This window comes from Osmia lignaria, chromosome 9 (genome assembly GCF_051020975.1).
Source record: "Osmia lignaria lignaria isolate PbOS001 chromosome 9, iyOsmLign1, whole genome shotgun sequence".
Taxonomy (NCBI): Eukaryota; Metazoa; Arthropoda; class Insecta; order Hymenoptera; family Megachilidae; genus Osmia; species Osmia lignaria.
In genome coordinates, this window is record NC_135040.1 from 11,972,743 (window position 1) to 11,992,695 (window position 19,953).

Consider the following 19,953-nt stretch of genomic DNA (forward strand, 5'->3'; position numbering starts at 1 on the left):
GAATCACGTACTGTCGGCGACCTGCCCGATAAAGTGGATGCAAGTAAGTGGAAATCTAAGAGTAAATGCCGGGGCGTCAAGGAAGTGAATTGGAAATTCCGACGGTCGCAATTCACGTTACGTGACCGGCTACAGTATTTCATGGAAATTTCTCTGGGGACTGTGCGATGGTAGCTGAAGATGCGAACCCAACGGACGAAACGATTCTGTACGCTCACGAAACATCGCGAATGCATCTTGTTCACACGTGAATTTTTCCTTAACTTCGGTATATCGATAAGAAAATGGCGTAATTTTCTTTAAAATTGTGCCATATCAAAGTTTAATCCAAAGCAACAATTATTTATCATAATTTGTTAATGTTTTATGATTTCCACCCTAAAAGAAATTTCTTATTACCATACGAGTTTAACATATTATACGTTTTTTGTTTGGAGTTGAAATAACCCACAGAAGCCTATTTTATTACTTGTTCTGATTTATCGTCGTTTGTACTACTTGCTAATTAGAGCCATGACGATTTCGATGATTTTATGACATAAAAGTACGGTGAAATTGAATTTTCTATCTTCAACAAAACAACTACGTAACGCAAATGACGTAACTCACCCTGTATTTCGACGGGGTCAACGTGGATCTCTCCCTTGCCACCCAATTTCAAGGAAGCTGTCTCGAGCAGCGAGGTGATAAATTCGGGACTGGAGGGAGAACACATTAAATTCCAGCCTGTATTCGAAGTAACGATATACGTGGTCTGATACAAAAGTAATGAGAGCATGTTCATAAGAGTTTTCCTATATTACATTTTTAAAAATCAAATTATCTCGAAGTAACGAAACAATTTTTATTATAGTTTATAAAGATGAAATTAAAATTTTTAAAAATACATTATAAAAAAGAGTTCATTATCTTTCAATCAGATCACGTATTGAATGAGGAAAAAAATCAAGCTGCGAGAAAGGGAGAACAAAACAGAGGGAGAAAAGTAAAAAGAGGGATGGTCGTTAGCAACTTTAGTCCGATGTAACTACCCCATTGTGGTTTCACCGAATACGATGCATAGATCCAGCCACGAATCAATAGATCGTCCTTTGTTGCCACTGTCCGTGACTTTCTTCCAGCGTATTCCTTTAATACGACCTTTTATTACGCTCGACATTTGGATGCTGGCCAGTACGAACCACCTTTCCTACCCCTCTGCTCAACGCTCCCTCTCCGGCAATGGCTGCTTTCTCGTCGTTAGGTCCCTTCTGTTTTCCCCGTCTCCGTTGCTACGTCGAAGACATTAACGAAGAATCGAGGGCTCCACGAACCCCTTTTACGATCTTTTAATAAAAACGCCCCCGGGGGAATGTAAATTGCGAGCCGGTTTCGTGTCGATGCTACCTCGAGGAAGATTTGTCGGACCTACTCCACCTTTATTCTTCTTCTTCTTCTTCGAGGTTGTCGGCTGATATTGGAATTTTTACGACCAGTATTAATCGACTAACACGGGAATAGGAAAAGGAAGTTCTTCAGGTTTGAGGTCGTTTTTTGAAATTTTCACCTGGGAGTTTTGATAAAATTTTATTTGTGTTTCTTTTCAAGATTTAGGTTATTACTATTTTATTTTAATCTTCAATTAATCACTAAAAGAAGGATAATTAAAGAATCTAAGATTTTAGACAACATTAGAAATTTTTTAAAACTCGAAATAGCATTAATAATATATTAATTTCCTAAAAAACAAATGAAAGAATTATAAAAAATAAAAGAATCATACTTTAAATATAACGGGTCAAGTTGAGAAATAAATTACAATTATATTGTACCATTTCCACTATGGCAATCAAACTCTTAATAAATGTATTCCATTCTCTACTCAAAATGAAATGAAAATTTGTATAATATTAGCAAAATTGTTACTATAAGTGAAGCAAGAAGTGTTTTGGAATCTCCTTTAGTAACGAAGTCAAGATAAGATAAAATTAGCATGTTACGGTTATTCCCATAGGGTAGTAGGAAACTCGGTCGCTGGCAAGTGGAAAATCATGTGTTAGATCAGACGCGGCTATGTTACTGCAGTCTAGCGGGCAAGTAGTTGAGGTAGCCGTTTGGTCAGACGCTGTATACAACTAAACTACATTGTTCAGCACTCTGCAGTTTTTCTTTTCTTAGTGCATTTGCAGTCTTTTGTGTATTAACCAAATGGCGTGAATAATATTTTACATTCACAAATTTATATATATTTTATTTACAAAAAATTCTGATACCATATAATCTTTTACAGTCCAGTATTTTCTTTAAATGATATATCAAGAAACCTTATTCAATTTTCATTAGTTAATTTCATTCTATTTTAATATGGTTCTAGATTTAAATAAATATAATACAATTGGAATATTTTAAATACTTTATTATATATAATTTTCATAAGGTTATTAATTTAACAGCTTATGATAGTTCCCTTTCAAAATAGACAAAGTTTAAAAATTGGTGAATTTAATAAAATTAACATATTACAATTGATAAATGCACTTATTAAAATTTCATAAAGGCCCTTAAAAAAATTATTGCAATCCTAATAATGATTAAAGAAAAGTAAATATATGGAGCAACGAAGCTGTATCATTTAAATAATAAAAATTATCAGAATCCTGACTTTTGAACAGAAGTATACATTGCACAAAGGAGAATAAAGTTTGAAACTTCTCTCGAAAGGATTTTTTGCTCGCCATTTATTGGAAAATTAGTTTCACAGATTTTCAATGTTACGGTACACTTTCTCCCAGATTCACCTTCGGTAATTCGAAAGAGTAAAAGTTCATTGTATCGCGGTACAGGTTGAAAGCCCCTCTGAAAGGATCAGTTAATGGAAGTTCACGTGTGAAACGTACGATCGTGAAACTTTCCACTTCACGATCAAATTGTCGTTTTAACGTTCGCTCGTTCCAACAGATTTTTCCTACGATTCGAGCGACATTAAAAGGGAAGTTTGTCTTCTACCTGGACGGACTCTGACAAGTGATTTTCCGTCTTAATCAAGCTGATCAATCATTCCTGTGGCAAGAAGCAATCCGTCGTCCCTTTGACGAATTACCGCTGACGAAGCGATCCCGTTTGATGAAGAAGGATGCAATTATAAGGATTAATCTTATGTTCCATCCTTTGATCAAACCTTTTTAAATAAATTATTTCCTCAGTGAGTGATATAAATGTTCATACTGGAACTAAATTTCATTGTATCTTATTCTCTTAAAAGTTCCTTCGAAATTTTGAAATTTCAAAATTTTACAATTCTATAATTAATGTAATTAATGCAATTTTAAAATATTAAAATTTTAAGGGAGCTCTATCTATCATAAGTACACCAGTGCATGCCTGAGCTCCAAATTTTTAATAATCTCCCTTCTAAAAAATTATTTATTGAAGGTAAATAAAAGCATAGGATTTATTTGAGGAGAAAAGTACAAATCTGATAGAGTTGAACGCGTTCTGAAAGCCACATGCAACAATTGTTGCTGGAAAAGGTTCCTTTGACGAAGATCATAAACTATTCATCTCCTTCAGCCCTGTGATGACAGTTACCTGTCCCGGGGAACATTTGCAACTCACAAGACGAAACAGTAAATTATTTCTAGATGAAAGGATCAAAGCTGTTCGTTCCCTTTAGCTGCTCACTTGCCTTTGCCTCTTTGGGAAGGCTTTGCTTCGTTCTATAGAAACAAACTTGACAGCAAAATGCAAACAAACACCCGTGGATTAATGAGAAATACATACACCGAAAATTAATATCCGAGTGTAATTAGGAAGATTTTGTAAAAGGGCACGGTGTCTTTGAAAATCGTTATTCCCACGGTACACGCAATTATGAACAGCGTTTAACCGGTTGATTAAACTAGCACCGAACTAACGGAGTTCGTAGACCAGCAAGATTTCGGATAATCTAATTACTGGCCGGATGAAGTTTTGATCGAACGACCCTTTGTATAATGAAATTTCTCGATAATTGAGGTCGAAATTGATAAAATTATCTGTCTATGTAAAATGGTAATTGTTAAGCGCATATTACCAGTGATTTATGTTATTAATTTTCATATGATGGTATGTTTTGTTGAGATTTTAAATAATATATTTTTAAATCAACGGTGGATTAATCTTGCGATCACTTTTTAATCGAAAACGTCATTAGATAAACTTTTGTCAAGCTTAAGAATAATGAAACTGCTTTACAATTAATCTAAGAACAAACAAGATTTGATACTTATTTTATAAAATGATTTTATTATTAAATTTCAAGGCACCGAAATTTCGAATCATTGTAATATTAAAATTTTTAACTGAGTTCAATTAATTAACTTATTAAGAAAAGAATTTCTATTTTAATCTAAAAATAATAAACGGGAATTGTTTAAAAATAGGTTTTTAATTTCATATAATACGCGCTTCAGAATGCTGCGAGTACCATCTGTCGTTAAAATAATTTATTTTAATCTCAGTCGGTAATCGACAAAATGTTTCAACCCCGGTAGGTAAATGTTTTCGTCAAGGTTCCGCACTTTGTTCTTAGATGGCGCCTGTGGTATAATTGGTAGCGGTCATTTTAAATTGAAAGATTTTTAAAAATTTCTAATAAATTCAATAATAAAATCTGGAAAACTGTAAATAATGATTAATTACTATAATTTTACTGCAGTACCAAAGAATGCTATCCATATAAAACCTGAATATCTAAAATCAGTACCTCGTAAATTTGAATATAAAAAGTAGCTTCCCAGTCCACCTACCCTCAATCAAACTTCACGTACTCTAATTGTAGTTCTTGAAATTGTTATCCAACAATTTTCAACTAACAAGCAATAATCGATGGTTACAGTGTGTTGGTCAGAGCGGTGTCTGGACAGCGAGCGTGATCATACTGTCAATTGGAAGCTGGATTGGCAAAGTTGGGCCTCGACCAGCTGATGGCGAGATTTCACACCTGACATCTAAGGAAAGACTAGAGACCGTGCGACAGGTTCTTTCGGAGGTGCCTCTGATCGACGGGCACAATGACTTACCTTGGAACATTCGAAACTTTGTCCACAATCAGTTGGCCGACTTTGACTTTGATAAGGATCTACGACAGGTCGCGCCATGGAGTAAAAGCGCCTGGAGTCAGACTGACCTGGTTAGACTTCGTCAAGGCATGGTCGGTGGTCAGGTAATTATCTTTCTAAATAGCATTTCATTTAGCCCTTTACGTTATTATTCCGTTAAAACGATAAGAATTGTGCATAAATAAATAGTAAGAAATAAGTCAGGGTTTAAAAGAGAACAAAAAAATAAATAAATCAGGGTTCATTTATTATAAATAAATGTATAATCATCTATATCATAACGATTAGATTAAAAAAAAACAAGGTATCCTGAAAAAAAAAAAATATGAAGGAACCGTGATTCGAACCATGGACCTTTAGATTTGAAGTCATACATAAACGCGTTACTTTAGAATATAACGAATAATTAACTTGAATTGTTAAAATATCTTCTCAGCAATTAACTGTCTACCCCAAAAATGTGATACAGAAGTGTTTAGCTTGGCGGACTCTATAAGGTAATAAAGTTTCATTAATAAGTAAATGTAACTCTTGGGGAGTTGCCTCGTAAATCCAATGTCTTAGGGTGAAATAAAGAATATATCATCAACCCCCTATTATTAAACAAATTTTCTTATACTTATACTAACACTTATCGAAGCACACTTAATTTAAAAATTTGAGGGTGTGATCCTCATAAACCAAAGAAGGTTTAATAATATTTCTAGATCTACCATGGGAAGCATCCTTTTTCATTACTCGAAAACATTGCAATATTCGAATTTTTATCTAGTTTCCACTCGGCAGAGCGGATATCCCGTAAAGTCGCGATATTAAGAAGGACATGACAACGATGACACAGAAAATGTTCCTTTCTTTATGAAGGTTACCGTGTAATAACGGCGTGCGACACTCATAATGAAACACCCGGCTATGGTGTGCAGAAATGAAACAGGAAGGTGGTTCGATATTACGTTCCAGCCGCGCGTTGCTTTCTGTCTCTGCGCTTTCGACCGCAAGCTCGTTACCGGTTCCCTACGTTTTCTGGCAGTTTCTTTTTGTACCATAGCTGGCCGCATTTCTCCCTGGCCCAATACTTTTTCCTGTTTTTATATCCTACTTTCATCACCTTTCTCACCGGGTACATCATTACCACGATTTCTTCACTCGAGAGCACGAAGTCGCGATGGCGCTAAATCCTTCTCCAAACGCGGAATCGTGCTGCATTAACGCGTTACGTGGGTCATTAATGGGCTGTGGAGTTCAAAGGAAGCGTTGGTTTAATATTCAAATCGGCAGGGATGAATCAAATGTTCTATAATTGCAATTTGCAAATATTTGCAATTTTTATATAATTGCATACTTGCTGATTCCTTTTTCTTTTTGAATAAGAAACTTTTAACGACACCTCATTACACCATATCATAATGATCTATCCAACTATAAGTTTCAGTAAATTTTCATACAGAGGATTATTTATAGACGCTACGTGATACCATTATTTGCGGTACGATAAATTATAAGCGTAAAACCACGATCGTTAAATTTGTCACGGTAGCACGCTATGAAATAATGAGTAATAAATTCGGAAACAATAATGGACAGGGATCTTATTAAACTGCAATAATCAACCGAAATTCGAGCTCGCCCGGCTAATTGCAACCATAGATCGTGGCTATAAATATTTGGAAACATATCCTTTTGTATCTGTTAATAAAGAGAACAATAATTTCCTAATCCTCCTGTCTCCCTTCGGGTCTATACGACCCACAATGAAAATTACACTTCCATATGTACCATACTTTTAAAGATTTCTTTTCTCTTACTTTTTTAATATTTTTAATTTCTTCTTACGAATAATTTGTTTAAAAATTCAAATGTGATAAAATGAAAACGTAAGCAAAGAGAACAGCAGAGTTAATCTACTTGGAGCACTCTAATTGTAAAATATTGTACGTAGCCAGTGTACGATATATGAAACACAAAGGACAGTTAGTTAATTAATTAAAGAATAATCCAATGGATTTTTTGTTCATAGTTTTGGGCTGCTTATGTGCCATGCGAGTCGCAGCATCTCAACGCAGTCCAGTTGACTCTGGAGCAGGTGGACCTCATTAAGAGGCTCATAGAAAAATACTCTCAAGACATGCAGTTCGCTGCATCTTCAAGGGGTGAATATCTTCAGTAAAATCTTTCGATTAGCTTTTAATCTGATATTCTTGCCTGACAGCTTCAAATACTTCTCAAGGATAAATTTCAATGTTCCTATTCTGAATGCAAGGAAATACGAAGTGAAAAATTCAGGTTCTGTGTATCGACGATTTTCAGAAATCTTGGAGGCCCACGGAAAAGGCAGGATAGCTTCCCTAATTGGAGTGGAGGGTGGACATAGTCTAGGAAGTAGTTTAGCCGTTTTAAGGACGCTATATCAATTGGGTGTTCGGTATCTCACGCTCACGCACACCTGTAACACACCTTGGGCAAAGAGTTCGTCGGTGGAAGACGAGGATGAAGATGGTAAACCAGATTTAACCCAAATCAAAGAATTATAATATAGATAATGAATTTTTATGGAGATTCAAGCGTCATTCAGTTATGAATGATATGACAAAATCTGAAAAATATACAAAAGATTATACCATTGAATCATATTTGATCGAGCATTCGCCATCGTTCTTTTATCCGAAGATAAATAATACTCACAAGACGTTTGACAAACGAGACAAGATCAATAGATACAGAGGGCACAATTCTCACCTTGTTTCAAAGGTAAATAGAGGGTGGAAAGTAAAGTTTCCTTTGTTCCAGGAGGCGGTCTGACGGCATTCGGAAGAGCAGTGGTCCAGGAAATGAATAGGCTGGGAATGCTGATAGACCTTAGTCACACAGCGAGGGCTACCATGAGGGACGCTTTAAGGGCCAGCAGAGCACCCCTCATTTTTTCTCATTCCTCGGCCTTTGCCATTTGTAACTCGTCGAGAAACGTTCCCGACGACATTCTGAGGCAGCTGGTACATACAAAATTACATGCTTTAGTAACATATTTCTTTGATTTATTTTGATTCACTACCAGCATTCAAGTAAAAACCATAGACCATTTCTTTTTTAGTCAAATAATGTAGCTATAGTTTGGATTATATAATGGATTCTAATTTTAATTTGTCTTAAATGAAGAAAAGAAAAATTGTAGTTTCTACACTTTCTTCTCTGGAAGATAGATAATTATCTCGGCCCTCGGTGGATGAGCTTTTAATAGCTGGAAACATTAACCACCAGCAATTCTTTTCTGTTGTCGAGTTTTAAAGAGTTCTCCTCTTCACCCCCTTGGTGAAAAAGAAATTAAGAAATCTATTTGTTCTTGTCAACTTTGTACACTGCAAACCAAAGATTTCCTACTAAATAATTGTACTAATCTGTGGACTTCATTTGCAGGCTGATAACGGTGGATTAGTAATGGTGACATTTTATAATTACTTTGTAAAGTGTGGCTCTCAAGCCAGCGTCTCGGATGTCGCTGAGCACATCTACTACATTAGAAATTTAATTGGCGTGGACCACATCGGTGTCGGTGGCGATTTCGATGGTATAAACAAGTATGTGCAGTCGTCAAACATCGTATTCCATGTATAAAATAATGAATTAATGAATAACGAGATTCATATTGTAACTTAACTCGAACAATGATACTCAATTCGAAGGATATATCATTCAATTCTGTTGACAGAACACCCAGAGGACTTGAGGATGTTTCAAAGTATCCAGAATTATTCGCTGAACTTCTTCGAAGTGGCAAGTGGAACGTGCTGGACTTAAAGAAAGTCGCTGGTCTAAATTTGTTGAGGGTCATGCGACAGGTTGAAATTTATTCTTAACCGACAGGCTGAAAGATAGCCAATTTTGTGTAGATATTGATAAAAAGTATTTGTACAGGTGGAACGTGTGAGGGACGACATGAGAACCGCAGGTGTGACACCATCTGAAGAATACCTCCAAGATTCACCTGACACTATTGGCAGTTGCGCTCTGGATATCAACTCTGTGCAAAGAGTTATGGAAGTTTGATTGTTCTGTCAATCTGTTGTATTTCTGTAATGACGTGTAAATTACTTCTGTACGACCTCCCTGCCGTCCTATTCTCGATAACGAATAAGTCAGGATCCCGTGGAAGTAAGGATAATCATGATAAAACAAGCAATTCTGGAGGTGAGGGTCTCTCGTTGCTTGATTCTTGTGCGACCTACCCCCCGGCTACAAAGTCTGTCCCTTCTTAGATGCTCAATCAGAATAACGTTAGATGAAAAGATGAAGGAAAACCTACCTCGAACAAAAAAATATCGCGAACACAGTACGTATAGCTTCGGACATCTAATTTCTTTTGTTTCTTTAGTTTCATCATTTATAGTACAGACACGCCAACAATTATTTTTAACGCATTTTTATAATTATTCTAATAACCCAGAAAGTGTCGAGATGATTGGATTTTATATAAGGAATATTGAATTATAATTTTTATTGAAATTTTTGCTTTATATTATAAAAATAATGATAATATTCTTAATAATTATTTAGGTACAACAAAATTACATGTGAGTTTGAAAGATTCTATTAAATAAATTTTATTTAGAATTAATTAAAATAAACGAAATATCTACAAGATTATAAACCCCAAACTCTGCAAATTTTTGTTTGATTTTCTGTAAGAAGAAATGAATTTAATAATGATTTAGTACATTGAAACAAATTGAAAGATGGTGACAATATAGTAATCTTTTCTAAATCGTGACACTGCTGTATTTAGAAGAATTAAAAACAGAAATATTGTGTGTAAACCCGGCTGTGTATCTTCGTACGTCTTCCCTTTCTTCGTTGTACTGTAAAGTGAGCACCTGTGTTTGAAAAAAAAAAATGTTACAAGTTTATTTAAAATAAGTTTTTATAATCATTAATCGAAAAAGATGTTTCCAGAAAAAAGAACATATCTGATTAAAAAAAAAAAAGAAAATGTAATTGCAAAATGAGTCTCACCATTAGCACTAGAGAAAAGATAATCAACACTGTAAAGAAAAGGAATGCTTTTTTCGAATATAGGAAATTCTTGAATAAGATAAAAATTGCTCACAGAAGACGTCACTGATAGAATTCAAAACCTATATGCGTGTTTCTTGACGTGTTGTACCGGATGTAATCTATCACTTATACACATCTAAACTTTCCTCAACAAAGCATCATCTAATGTCTTTGACGTGTCACCGAAAATTGTTGGGATTAATCCTCCTAGAAAGGATTTTTCTACTTTTGTTTTTTCTTTTAGTGAAAATTCATCCCTGCAATTTCCGTGTATCGTCGCTCACCTATCTGTGTCTCGTGTGCACTTATTACGTGATTCGTGTGAGTTGAATCTTCAATAAAGAATTCAAGAAAATGACGGTGCAAAATAAATGGAAGATGAAAACAACTCGCATGAATTATACCTAACTCCTGTACGTGGAGTAGGTAGAAAACTAGATTATCAAAACTTCCGTTGTACCTTTGCAGCGGATTCTATAAATAAATGTTTCTATTGTATACTTGTCGTTGCTCGCATCCTCGCTTTCCTTCAATTTTTGTTTCTTCACCAAACAGATAATATCTTGTGTTTTAGGAAGCAAATAAATATTTAATACTTAAACATAAAATAAATGAAGAAGTGATCTGTTTAATTACTTTATTTATCAATACAAAAGAGGTATTTAAATTTCATGTGTCTTTTATTCTTTTCTTATGCTTTCAATATAAAGACAAGTTGTCCAGCTTTGTGAGAAGTTGTTGATCTAGTTGACGAAATTCGAAAGCACATTGATTTCGTTCAGTTTTAAGGTCAATCTCATGGCATAATAAAGATTCTAGGCACAATGTCGTACGAAGTCTTCCATACGCTTCGACTTTCATAAAATAATCTTTTGCTTTCGAAAGTGTTTTAATAGCTTTTAAAATAACTTCTTTTCGTGCTTTATCGTTTGCTGGAGCGGTAGCAACCAAACATTTCGCGTACAAAACAAATGCTCTACCCTGATCATAATAGCCTCCGTGAGCTAAAATTTGTATTATTACTTCTTCCACTAAGTTTACTGCTAAAGTCGGCATATTCATTATTAACTAAAAATTAATAGAAAAAATAATTATCATTGCGATATTACTAGAAAAAAATACAGAGAAAGATATTAGCAAATTTAATTACCTGAATATTTGCAAGATGCATTTTAATTAAAGCTTCGTAGTAAGATAAATGATTTTTTACAGCCAATTCCAAGGCTGTATTTAGAAGCACTAAAGAATTGGATCCCGCAATTCTATTCTCTGGTGAAACAGATGCACACATTATTTGACTCGATAAAATCATAGTTCTTATTTTATTTTGAGGTGTAATTTGTTCATCTTTCTCAATACCGTTGATACATTCTAAACCTTTGGGATAATCTCCTTTCCCTAAATAAACTTCTGCTAACCTAAAAATTCAGTTTCCATATAAAAATGATGCCAATACATAATATTAAAATAATGCTTCAGAACGTTATTGTACCTAAATTTACATTCCAATAAATCTAAACTTGATATATTTAACGCTATTGCCTCGGCTTCGCTCCACTTTTCTTGTCTCGTTAATTGTGTAAATACATAAAGTTGCTCACTTAACATCCATATCTATTAAACAGGCATAGGAAATACTATAAAGTGATATGTATATCTACTGTGTTTAAATAAAATTATTTTTATCAATAAATAATACCTTATTACATGGTTCATTAGGAAATCTATCTTTGGCATGAGCAAGTACAATATCAACCATGGAATATTCACCAAATTCTACTAAAATATTTGCAATATTAACAACAGCCTGGCAAGTAGATGGTCCATTGAACATATGTTGCTTTTTATCGCCTGTATTATGTAAAAGTAACAATTGCCCGCAAACCGAAGACATCTCGGTTTTACCATAATACGCCCATAATGCACATTTCTCAGCATACGTTATTGACATTAAATCTGTCATGGAATGTTGACAATTTAAAACGTCAGATTTTGTCAAAGTCTACAATAAAGTTTAATTACTTAACAAGGACGACATTTCTAGAACTATAATTATTACATTCATGTAAATTCATACCTCAAACACTTGTGATGGATTCTTAGCTTCTAAAGCAGAATTATGAGCATACGCGATAAGACCTAATCCAGTTGTATGAGTTATTCCTAACATACTCGCTTTACCAACAGATCGTTCTATAAGTGGCCCTCTAAGAGAAAACATTATATATACGATAATTTACATGTATCAATATTTATTAAATAATTTTGACACTTACTTTTGCCTAGTAGTTAAATAATACATCCAAGCATGAGCTAATTGCAAACAGACATTATCTCCAGCTTCTTGAGCCATCATGATAGATTCTTTTAAAGCAGCTTGTGCTACTTCTCTTTAAAAGAATAATAATAAAAAAAACATTAACATAAATTTTACTTAGGAATCAACTAAACCTATCATCATAGTATTAACATATTGGAACATACTTATGATTAAATTGAGCATGTAGGACTGCTAAATTTAAAGCTGCATATCTAAAGATACGGGACCTATCTTCAGGTGCAGAACGATTTTCCATAGCAGCTAATCTATCAAAACAATGATATAGACTATCTACAGCACCACAGTACTCGTTAACTCTTAAGCAATTTAAGTAACTTAAATAATGCTGAAACACATTAAGATGTAAGTAATATAAAAAGATATTTGTTTACATTCAACATGTAAACAGAAAAACATTCTTACCACACAGTACTCACAGCTTCTGCATAATAAGGACTACAGCTTAAAAGTTCCCTTACAAGAACTTGGAGCTCTGCAGGAGGCATTGCTTTGTGTTCGTCTGTCTGCAATGCGTGTGCTTGCTGTGCAACAAGTAATTCAGCTTGTCTTCCACCCCAGGTTGTTTTAATTCTATTAATAATATAAAATACTACAGTTTAAATGAGCACAATATAAATGCAACTTATATGTATTATAAATACATACTCATTCGAATAAGAATCTTCTGCCTTTGAACCCATACAAATACCAGAACTTTCAGAAGCGTTAGATCTTCTTTCTAAATATTTTTTTAAAGCTTCATAAAGTGCTACAACTTGATCAAAAGGTAACTTCTCGAAAAAAATGATAACTCTTCTTATATATAATCCAAGAACAGAATTTTTATTCAGTGCGGGTAAAGCAAGATCTATTGTTGGTTTCATAAGACGTCCAACACTGTCAAATAAATCTAATAATCCTTCAACTCCTTTCCCTTTTAACACATTTAGTTGTACTTCTAATTGATGAGCAAAACGATGCAAAATATATTCAGGAGAGTACAGTATATTCAAAAGGGCATTGAACTCCATATCAGGTGACTGAAAATAATCAGTAATAATTACATTGTAATGCATTATATTTGTTTAAATTCATTAAAACTGTTATATATAAATTACCAATACTTACTTGAATTAATTTTAATGCAGCTAAACAAAAGTCACGTCTTTCAACAATTGCTATAATAAAAATACATTATTAATGTTATTTTTCACATGTTGGTCAGTTACAGGTTCTATAGTAATTTATTATACAATCAGTACACATATTATAGTATCATCACATGTAGAAGTTATGTTACAATATTTAAAAGAATATATCCAAAGTTACCTTTTGTTGTTTCATTACAGTATTCTTTAATTAAAATGACAGTTGCTACTTTGTATGGGGTTAAAGTTTCCTTCTGCACCCGTTTTATATTCCCATCAATATTCATTAAATCCACAGACATAGTGAATAATGTTTTGTAACATATATAATTAAAATGATTATGTAGTTTTCATTGTATACAAAAAAGCAAATTTTACAATAATGACATTAAATTAAACAACCGGTTGCTTCTTTGCTTCCCATTAAATGTGATTCAATGTTTTCTCCACAAGAGAGCTCTCACGTTTTTCAATTTTAATAATTATCAGAGATTACAAATACGAAAGGCCAGAACATCCCGCTGTTCTCAAGAAGTCATGATTTTGGGGGTGCCAAAGATCCCCAGGTGAAGTTAGGTCAACCCGTACAGGCAGCAACCCGTATAACAGTCATGCTTGTTTTACCATAGTTTGCAGGGGCATGCATCTCGTCGGTGATTAGACTAGTGCAGTGTGAAACGTTTCACATCTTTGTATGATATGATATAAATTTTCCCCTCGGAAAAAGTGGGATGCATTTAGGGGGGTGGTGTTTTTAACACCTTTATACTAGGAAAGAGCAGATGGCGCTCATTCTCGAGGCACAAATTCACGAGTCGTGAATCACGACCCTTTGAGAATAAGGGCATGTCCACTAATGTCCAGTTTTCTCTACTATCTGTAGTCATTGATATCAGTTTAGTTTATTGATTTACATACCAATGTATGTATACACATTAAATAACTCATTACATGTTTTTATTAAACATAAATAACTACGAATTAAAATATATGTTTGCTTATCAGTAATTAAATTAATAAATACGTGTTATGTAGTAAAAAATGTGATAACCTAACACAACTGCTGCTTTTCTGTGATTTTATAGTTTCAGTCCTTTTTATGCAACTATTCTTTATAAAACAGACCTTTTGGTGTTTTTAAATTACTTCTATATATTAATTCAATGTGTAATTGAATATCACATAGAAAACATTTCTTGCAAATTGGAGAATTCAATCACAATTTAATGTAGTAACATACTTGATGAAAAGAACGAAATGATATTTATTTTAAGAAAGTGATAGTGTATCTATATACAAAGAGCAAGCAGAAAAATCATGTTTAAGAAAGTAATATGCTTGATAAAAAGTAATCTTAAAAATCGTATTTATCTAATCTCACATAGGCACCAATACATGAGAGATATGCTTATCTGACATACAAATAAAAGTCTTAGTATTTATAAATGTAAAAATTAGATGCATGGTAAGTAGGTTTTATAACTGATTACTATAATATTAACTCCATTAAATAAAAATTTAAGTGTAAATAAATTTTTACATTATAACATAAATGAAAGGATTGACAGTATTAATATTATGAACTATATTTTCTTAATAGGAATTAAATTGCATGCATTGGATCAGTCTTTAAAAATGATTAAAACGTTTATATTCTTTGATCTGGAAACAACCGGATTAATTGAAAGAAAAGTTATGCCCAAGATCATAGAACTATCATTAATTGCAGTGTCAAGAAATGCTATATGTGAAACTATGGATCCTTTACCAAGAGTTTTACATAAGCTAGTTTTGCCAGTACATCCAAATACAGATATTTCTAAATTAATTCATAATTTAACAGGTATTTTATCCCTAATGATATTTAATTAAAGTCATTAATTCTTTTATTAAAGTCATGTTATTACAGGTTTATCAAATAAAAATTTAGAAGAAGTTCAATATTTTAACTATGAAGCATGTAATCTAGTTATGAATTTTATAAATCGACAGACACCACCAACTTGCTTTGTAGCATACAATGGAAATAACTTTGATTATCCAATATTTTTATCAGAACTTAAAAATATTAATAAGGTGTTTATAAGTTTGTAATAATAATTTTTGAGCTTATGAATAATTTAATTTTATACTTTATAGGATGTCAGTGGAGATGTTCTCAGCATTGACATGCTTAATCTAATTAAAGATTTTTTTTCACTGAAAGAAAACGCAATAGAAAATAGAAATGACATACAAACCACTTCCTCTATGTCTAATAAAGAGGATATTAAGAGTTTGTTAAATGATGGTTATGATAAAGCATTATGTGATGCATTAGATTCTGTTATGAATTCAAGTTTTAAGAAGTATAATAAGAATAACCATGAAAATAAAGAAAGTAATTCTAGTGCTGCCAATATACTTAACACTCCAAAAACTAGTTGTTATAAAAAAATACAGAAAATGAATGAGAAAACACCTGAAAATCAAGTTATAAAATCACAAGATATGGATAAATGTTTGCACAAGAGAAAAGAAAGCATTGCAAGAAGAAAATTACATTTTACAAGTGGACAGCCAGTTAATTTTAAATTGTCTAGCGTTTGTAAACATATTTTTGGAACTGATCCACAAAATGCTCATACTGCAGAAGGAGACTGCCTTAGTATGATACGTTGTGCAATTCAATTAGGGAACTATTTTGTTGAATGGGCAGATTGTAAAGCAACACCTTTAATTAACTATGACAAAGAGAAAGAGTAACACAATGTATGTTACATCAGTAACTTTTTTAATGATGTTTTCTATACAATATTTAGAGCATATAATTCTATTTTACCTAGGAAAGATGCATGTGATCATTATTACATTTATAATTATAAATATTCATTAAAAAACCATTTTATCAAAATTTTATAAAATTATTACAATATACTTTTAGTAGTTTATGATATCTGAATTGTTAAATATAATAGTTAAAATTTCGATACAAAAATTATCATTTTAAGATAAAACTAACATTATTTTATAAACAAACTGCAATCTATAAAATTAAGTCATAATATTGAACAGATCGAACCATTTTCCTGTGGCTCGTCTCCTTTATTTGAAGAACTGTAAGCAGGTAAGCTCATGTGTATTAGACTTTGTTTAGCAATCAGCAATTCCATTTCATGTTTGGTTACTGTAACAATACAAAAAAATAATTTTATTAGAAATTTGGTGTAAATATTTAGATTAAAGATATGCATCCTTTAATAAAATACGAACTTACAAATATATTCAGCTAATATAAATTTGTTTGTCATTATATTTTTTTCAATCATTTTTATAATGTTATTCATACGTGAAGAAATATTAAACATTTCGATGTGTTGAATTTTTCCTAATAAATTATATCTATCATCCCAAAAAAATGGTATTTTGTGTTGTTCACAAGCCTGATGTAGTTCTTTAAGCATCTACATATGTATAAATACAATTCATATATAAATGTATCATGCAAGCCTTATGTATTAATTTTGTATACATTACCATGTAGAAAAGTAATGTTGAAGGTATTTTGTCCAAATCCATTTCTGATTTGTTTAACGTGTTTAAAAATAATGTTTCAATGAAATAACTGGCTATGCTTTTCCAGTTCTGCATGTCTCTCAATTTCTGCAAGTACAGTAATGTGAAGGTACTGTTCAATTATATTAAAAATTCAATATTCTTTACATTGCATAAACCTTCATTTGACGTATAATAGGCTTTATTCGGCCATACTTCGAAAGAAGTTCTTTTTCTTGATTGCAAAAAGAAAGTCTCCAATGAGTTGCATCAGAATTAATATCTTTTAAAGGTAGTGGAATTGCATAACATGTTTTATTTTGATACTGAAAAAAAAAAAAATTATTTACTATAATATGAACATACAGTTAAACATACTTATACTTAAAGTAAATCTGTAATTATTAATACCTCTACTATTTCACGTAATTTATATTTAAACCATTATTATTTGCCAGAGAAGCTATATTCACGTGAACAAATAAAAAATACTATATCTATTTAATTTATCAAAGATGACTTTTATATTTACCAAGTGTAATAATTTAAAAGAAGGAAACTTTTCTGTAATCTACTGTCTGTATTATTCTAGAGTGAAGGAAACATAATAATGCAATTTACTAACCCCATGAAGTTCAGTTAATTTTTTAAAATATCCATTAAGTAAATGTATATTAAAAGCTAATGCAGGAACTAAATCAATGTGTATTTCATCATTTTCTTGTGGGATATTTAACATCAATGTAAATGCTGGACCACTTTTTTTTACTTTAATTCTTGTAGTAAAATTAGCAGAAACATTTTTTACTTCTAAGCAATGTTTATCTCCAACTCTTGGTAGTTCACTAATAACTTTGCTTATAATTCCTTCAACCCATTGACGAAATTTATCTGGGTTTAAAAAGCCATTATACATAAATGTTCTGAGTAACCTGAATAATAATAAGTACAGTAACATTAAACATTGTACATATCATGTACCATTATAAAAATATAATTAAATAGTTTATAGCTTGTATATTTGTTTACCTCTGCTCTTTATTTGAAAGATTATTATAGTTTGATGCAAATGAATTTTCTTTTACAAGTATTTGAATGAAAGCTGGCTCTACTTGACTAAACTAAAAATATAAGAGATATAATAATTTAAAAAATAATAATAATAAAAGAAGATATTTTTATTGATATTTATAATAATTCACAATATCCTTACATTTATAGAATCACAGATAATTGGAAGTTTTAAAATAATATTTAAATCAAATTCATTTGGATGGCCTACTTTTGTACCTTTATAAAAACTACCACAAAAAATAATTTCTTTATATGCTTTTTCAAACAATGAATTCATTGATTTCATTCTTTCTATTAATGTTTTAACTACCTGCAATTGAATTTAATATTATATTCTAAAAAATTTGTTACAATGTTATTGTCAAAAATCCATAAGAATAAGCATTGTAAATACATACCAGCTCTAGATACACATTATTTCTCTTTACCTCACTATCTTGTAATGTTATAAACATTTTATTGATTAGATTGAATACAGTATCGTCAGAGAAACATTTTTTTAACTGTGCATTATCCATCTGTATATAGATATAGTGTTGCAAAATTAAAAAGTGTAATAAATTCAAATTTGTTTATTAATATAAATATAAATTTGTAAATTAAATATTATAAAATTTAGTATATAACTGAAGGGTATGAATAACAAAGCAAATACTAATTAAAATTTTCCCGCGTAAACGTTTATGCGCAAGTGGTGGGGAGCTATAGCCCTTTGTATTTATACTTGAGGTCACGAGAGTCCATAACTAAGCGCGCAGGTTGGAAGATGGTGGGGGAAAGCGATCCGCCAATCGCTTTCCACTTCCGCTGGAAGTATCGTCAATCAGAGCGACAATGCGCAGAAAAGAACGAAAACTGGTCTTTTTGCAGTTATGGACTCTCGTGACATCAAGTATACTTAAGTAAGTACTGGGCTTCCTCTCATACATTGTCAATTTCATCGGAGAAGTCTATGCTCAGTGTTGTACGACACAGCATTTCAAATTTACAAACCTTATATTAATTAAAATATAATTTTCTAAATAAAATTAATAATATAACTAGGTTTCTCTTATCATTGGATGCAAAAAAATATCTTTCGTTTATTTAGGATGATAATAGATAAAGTGCGCTATACGAAGAATAATTTTCCTTTACATTTGCTTTACGCGTCTTGAATCTTAAATTACTTACAGTATTTACTAAATAAAACTTACATTTAAGTTGCACTTTATATAGAACAGCGTCAAATCCGTAAAACTGATACAATTAATTATCCAGTATGTTAGGATTAGGGTACATAAGCGAATACTATATTATTGCTTAGCTGCATATAAAAATGACAATATCCACATAAAATTATAAAACTACTTTGCCACGAATGCATATACTATATATATAACCTGCGTCAATACACATCCTATTTCCGCACGTTCATTCATTCATGTGTTTTATACAACTGACGTTTACTGCGACTGCTCCAAGTACTGTAGAAGAAGATAAGCATCCTTTTTACCACACCTCGGATTCAAAACCGAAGAGGAACAATGTTTAGTCAAAATCAGCATAAGACCAAAAAATTATTAAAGTAATTGTTTGATAAACTTGTATTCTCAAACTTGCATTTTAAAAAGGTGTTATAAATAAAATATTTTTGAAATTTGTCTCCAGTACCAACTATACAAAAGCGGCGGAAACTACTCAACAACTATTTTTTTTTTTATTTCAATAAGTCCTAGGCTTTCTTGTTTGCCCATGGACTGATATACAGATT

General features: G+C 32.0%; 4 protein-coding genes across 9 annotated transcripts in view; 2 read left to right on the forward strand and 2 right to left on the reverse strand.

Moving 5' to 3' along the window:
• LOC117609298 (dipeptidase 1) overlaps nt 1–9,935 on the forward strand; it is an 88,806-nt gene extending 78,871 nt beyond the window's left edge. Inside the window, exons 3-11 of one of the 2 annotated variants that reach the window (XM_034335464.2) lie at nt 4,856–5,182; nt 7,096–7,228; nt 7,386–7,574; nt 7,866–8,068; nt 8,490–8,650; nt 8,782–8,911; nt 8,988–9,260; nt 9,329–9,402; nt 9,627–9,935. In XM_034335464.2, coding sequence (XP_034191355.1) covers nt 4,856–5,182; nt 7,096–7,228; nt 7,386–7,574; nt 7,866–8,068; nt 8,490–8,650; nt 8,782–8,911; nt 8,988–9,119 — 1,275 coding nt within the window. In that variant the 3' untranslated portion in view covers nt 9,120–9,260; nt 9,329–9,402; nt 9,627–9,935. Of the gene's footprint in view, nt 1–4,855; nt 5,183–7,095; nt 7,229–7,385; nt 7,575–7,865; nt 8,069–8,489; nt 8,651–8,781; nt 8,912–8,987; nt 9,403–9,626 lie in introns of both variants that reach the window. The other variant, XM_034335457.2, reaches the window with a different exon arrangement.
• Nucleotides 9,936–10,756: 821 nt separating this feature from the next.
• ida (anaphase promoting complex subunit 5 ida) lies at nt 10,757–14,170 on the reverse strand. Its single transcript, XM_034335409.2, has 11 exons — nt 13,774–14,170; nt 13,573–13,622; nt 13,111–13,484; nt 12,882–13,035; nt 12,609–12,790; nt 12,401–12,514; nt 12,202–12,331; nt 11,824–12,126; nt 11,617–11,738; nt 11,275–11,542; nt 10,757–11,192 (listed from the first exon to the last, which is right to left on the reverse strand). Exons 1-11 carry the CDS (start codon nt 13,892–13,894, stop codon nt 10,824–10,826), a joined length of 2,187 nt encoding a protein of 728 aa, XP_034191300.1. The 5' UTR covers nt 13,895–14,170; the 3' UTR covers nt 10,757–10,823.
• Nucleotides 14,171–14,209: 39 nt separating this feature from the next.
• On the forward strand, nt 14,210–16,337 carry LOC117609325 (uncharacterized). Of its 4 annotated transcripts, none has more exons than XM_034335530.2 (5): nt 14,210–14,514; nt 14,978–15,057; nt 15,322–15,435; nt 15,502–15,668; nt 15,732–16,337. In XM_034335530.2, exons 2-5 carry the CDS (start codon nt 15,051–15,053, stop codon nt 16,335–16,337), a joined length of 894 nt encoding a protein of 297 aa, XP_034191421.1. In that variant the 5' UTR covers nt 14,210–14,514; nt 14,978–15,050. The 4 variants fall into 4 exon arrangements, with proteins under 4 accessions (XP_034191421.1, XP_034191406.1, XP_034191414.1 ...); XM_034335515.2 differs by having other exon boundaries at nt 14,212–14,514; nt 15,193–15,435; XM_034335523.2 differs by lacking the exon at nt 14,978–15,057 and having other exon boundaries at nt 14,212–14,514; nt 15,193–15,435.
• A 282-nt stretch (nt 16,338–16,619) lies between these two features.
• On the reverse strand, nt 16,620–19,752 carry cGlr1 (cGAS-like receptor 1). 2 transcript variants are annotated; one of them, XM_034335492.2, is made up of 9 exons: nt 19,397–19,751; nt 18,599–18,718; nt 18,340–18,510; nt 18,156–18,247; nt 17,752–18,058; nt 17,306–17,452; nt 17,109–17,234; nt 16,849–17,035; nt 16,620–16,758 (listed from the first exon to the last, which is right to left on the reverse strand). In XM_034335492.2, exons 2-9 carry the CDS (start codon nt 18,716–18,718, stop codon nt 16,631–16,633), a joined length of 1,278 nt encoding a protein of 425 aa, XP_034191383.2. In that variant the 5' UTR covers nt 19,397–19,751; the 3' UTR covers nt 16,620–16,630. The 2 variants fall into 2 exon arrangements, with proteins under 2 accessions (XP_034191383.2, XP_034191392.2); XM_034335501.2 differs by lacking the exon at nt 18,340–18,510 and having other exon boundaries at nt 19,397–19,752.
• Nucleotides 19,753–19,953: the final 201 nt, after the last annotated feature.

Bases quoted from the DNA above. Each gene is read 5' to 3' on its own strand.
- ida (XM_034335409.2), bottom strand. From the start codon at position 13,894: ATGTCTGTGGATTTAATGAATATTGATGGGAATATAAAACGGGTGCAG. The intron at 13,036-13,110 runs GTATGTATTTAT...TATTATTAATAG, and splicing joins GAAGATTCTTATTCGAATGA to AATTAAAACAACCTGGGGTG. The intron at 12,127-12,201 runs GTATGAATTTAC...ACTTTATTGTAG, and splicing joins ATCCATCACAAGTGTTTGAG to ACTTTGACAAAATCTGACGT.
- LOC117609325 (XM_034335515.2), top strand. The intron at 15,436-15,501 runs GTATTTTATCCC...ATGTTATTACAG, and splicing joins ATTAATTCATAATTTAACAG to GTTTATCAAATAAAAATTTA. The intron at 15,669-15,731 runs GTGTTTATAAGT...TATACTTTATAG, and splicing joins AACTTAAAAATATTAATAAG to GATGTCAGTGGAGATGTTCT.
- cGlr1 (XM_034335492.2), bottom strand. From the start codon at position 18,718: ATGGATAATGCACAGTTAAAAAAATGTTTCTCTGACGATACTGTATTC. The intron at 18,511-18,598 runs GTATGTATTTAC...ATTCAATTGCAG, and splicing joins ATAATGTGTATCTAGAGCTG to GTAGTTAAAACATTAATAGA. The intron at 17,036-17,108 runs GTAATGTATACA...ATACATATGTAG, and splicing joins CAACATTACTTTTCTACATG to ATGCTTAAAGAACTACATCA.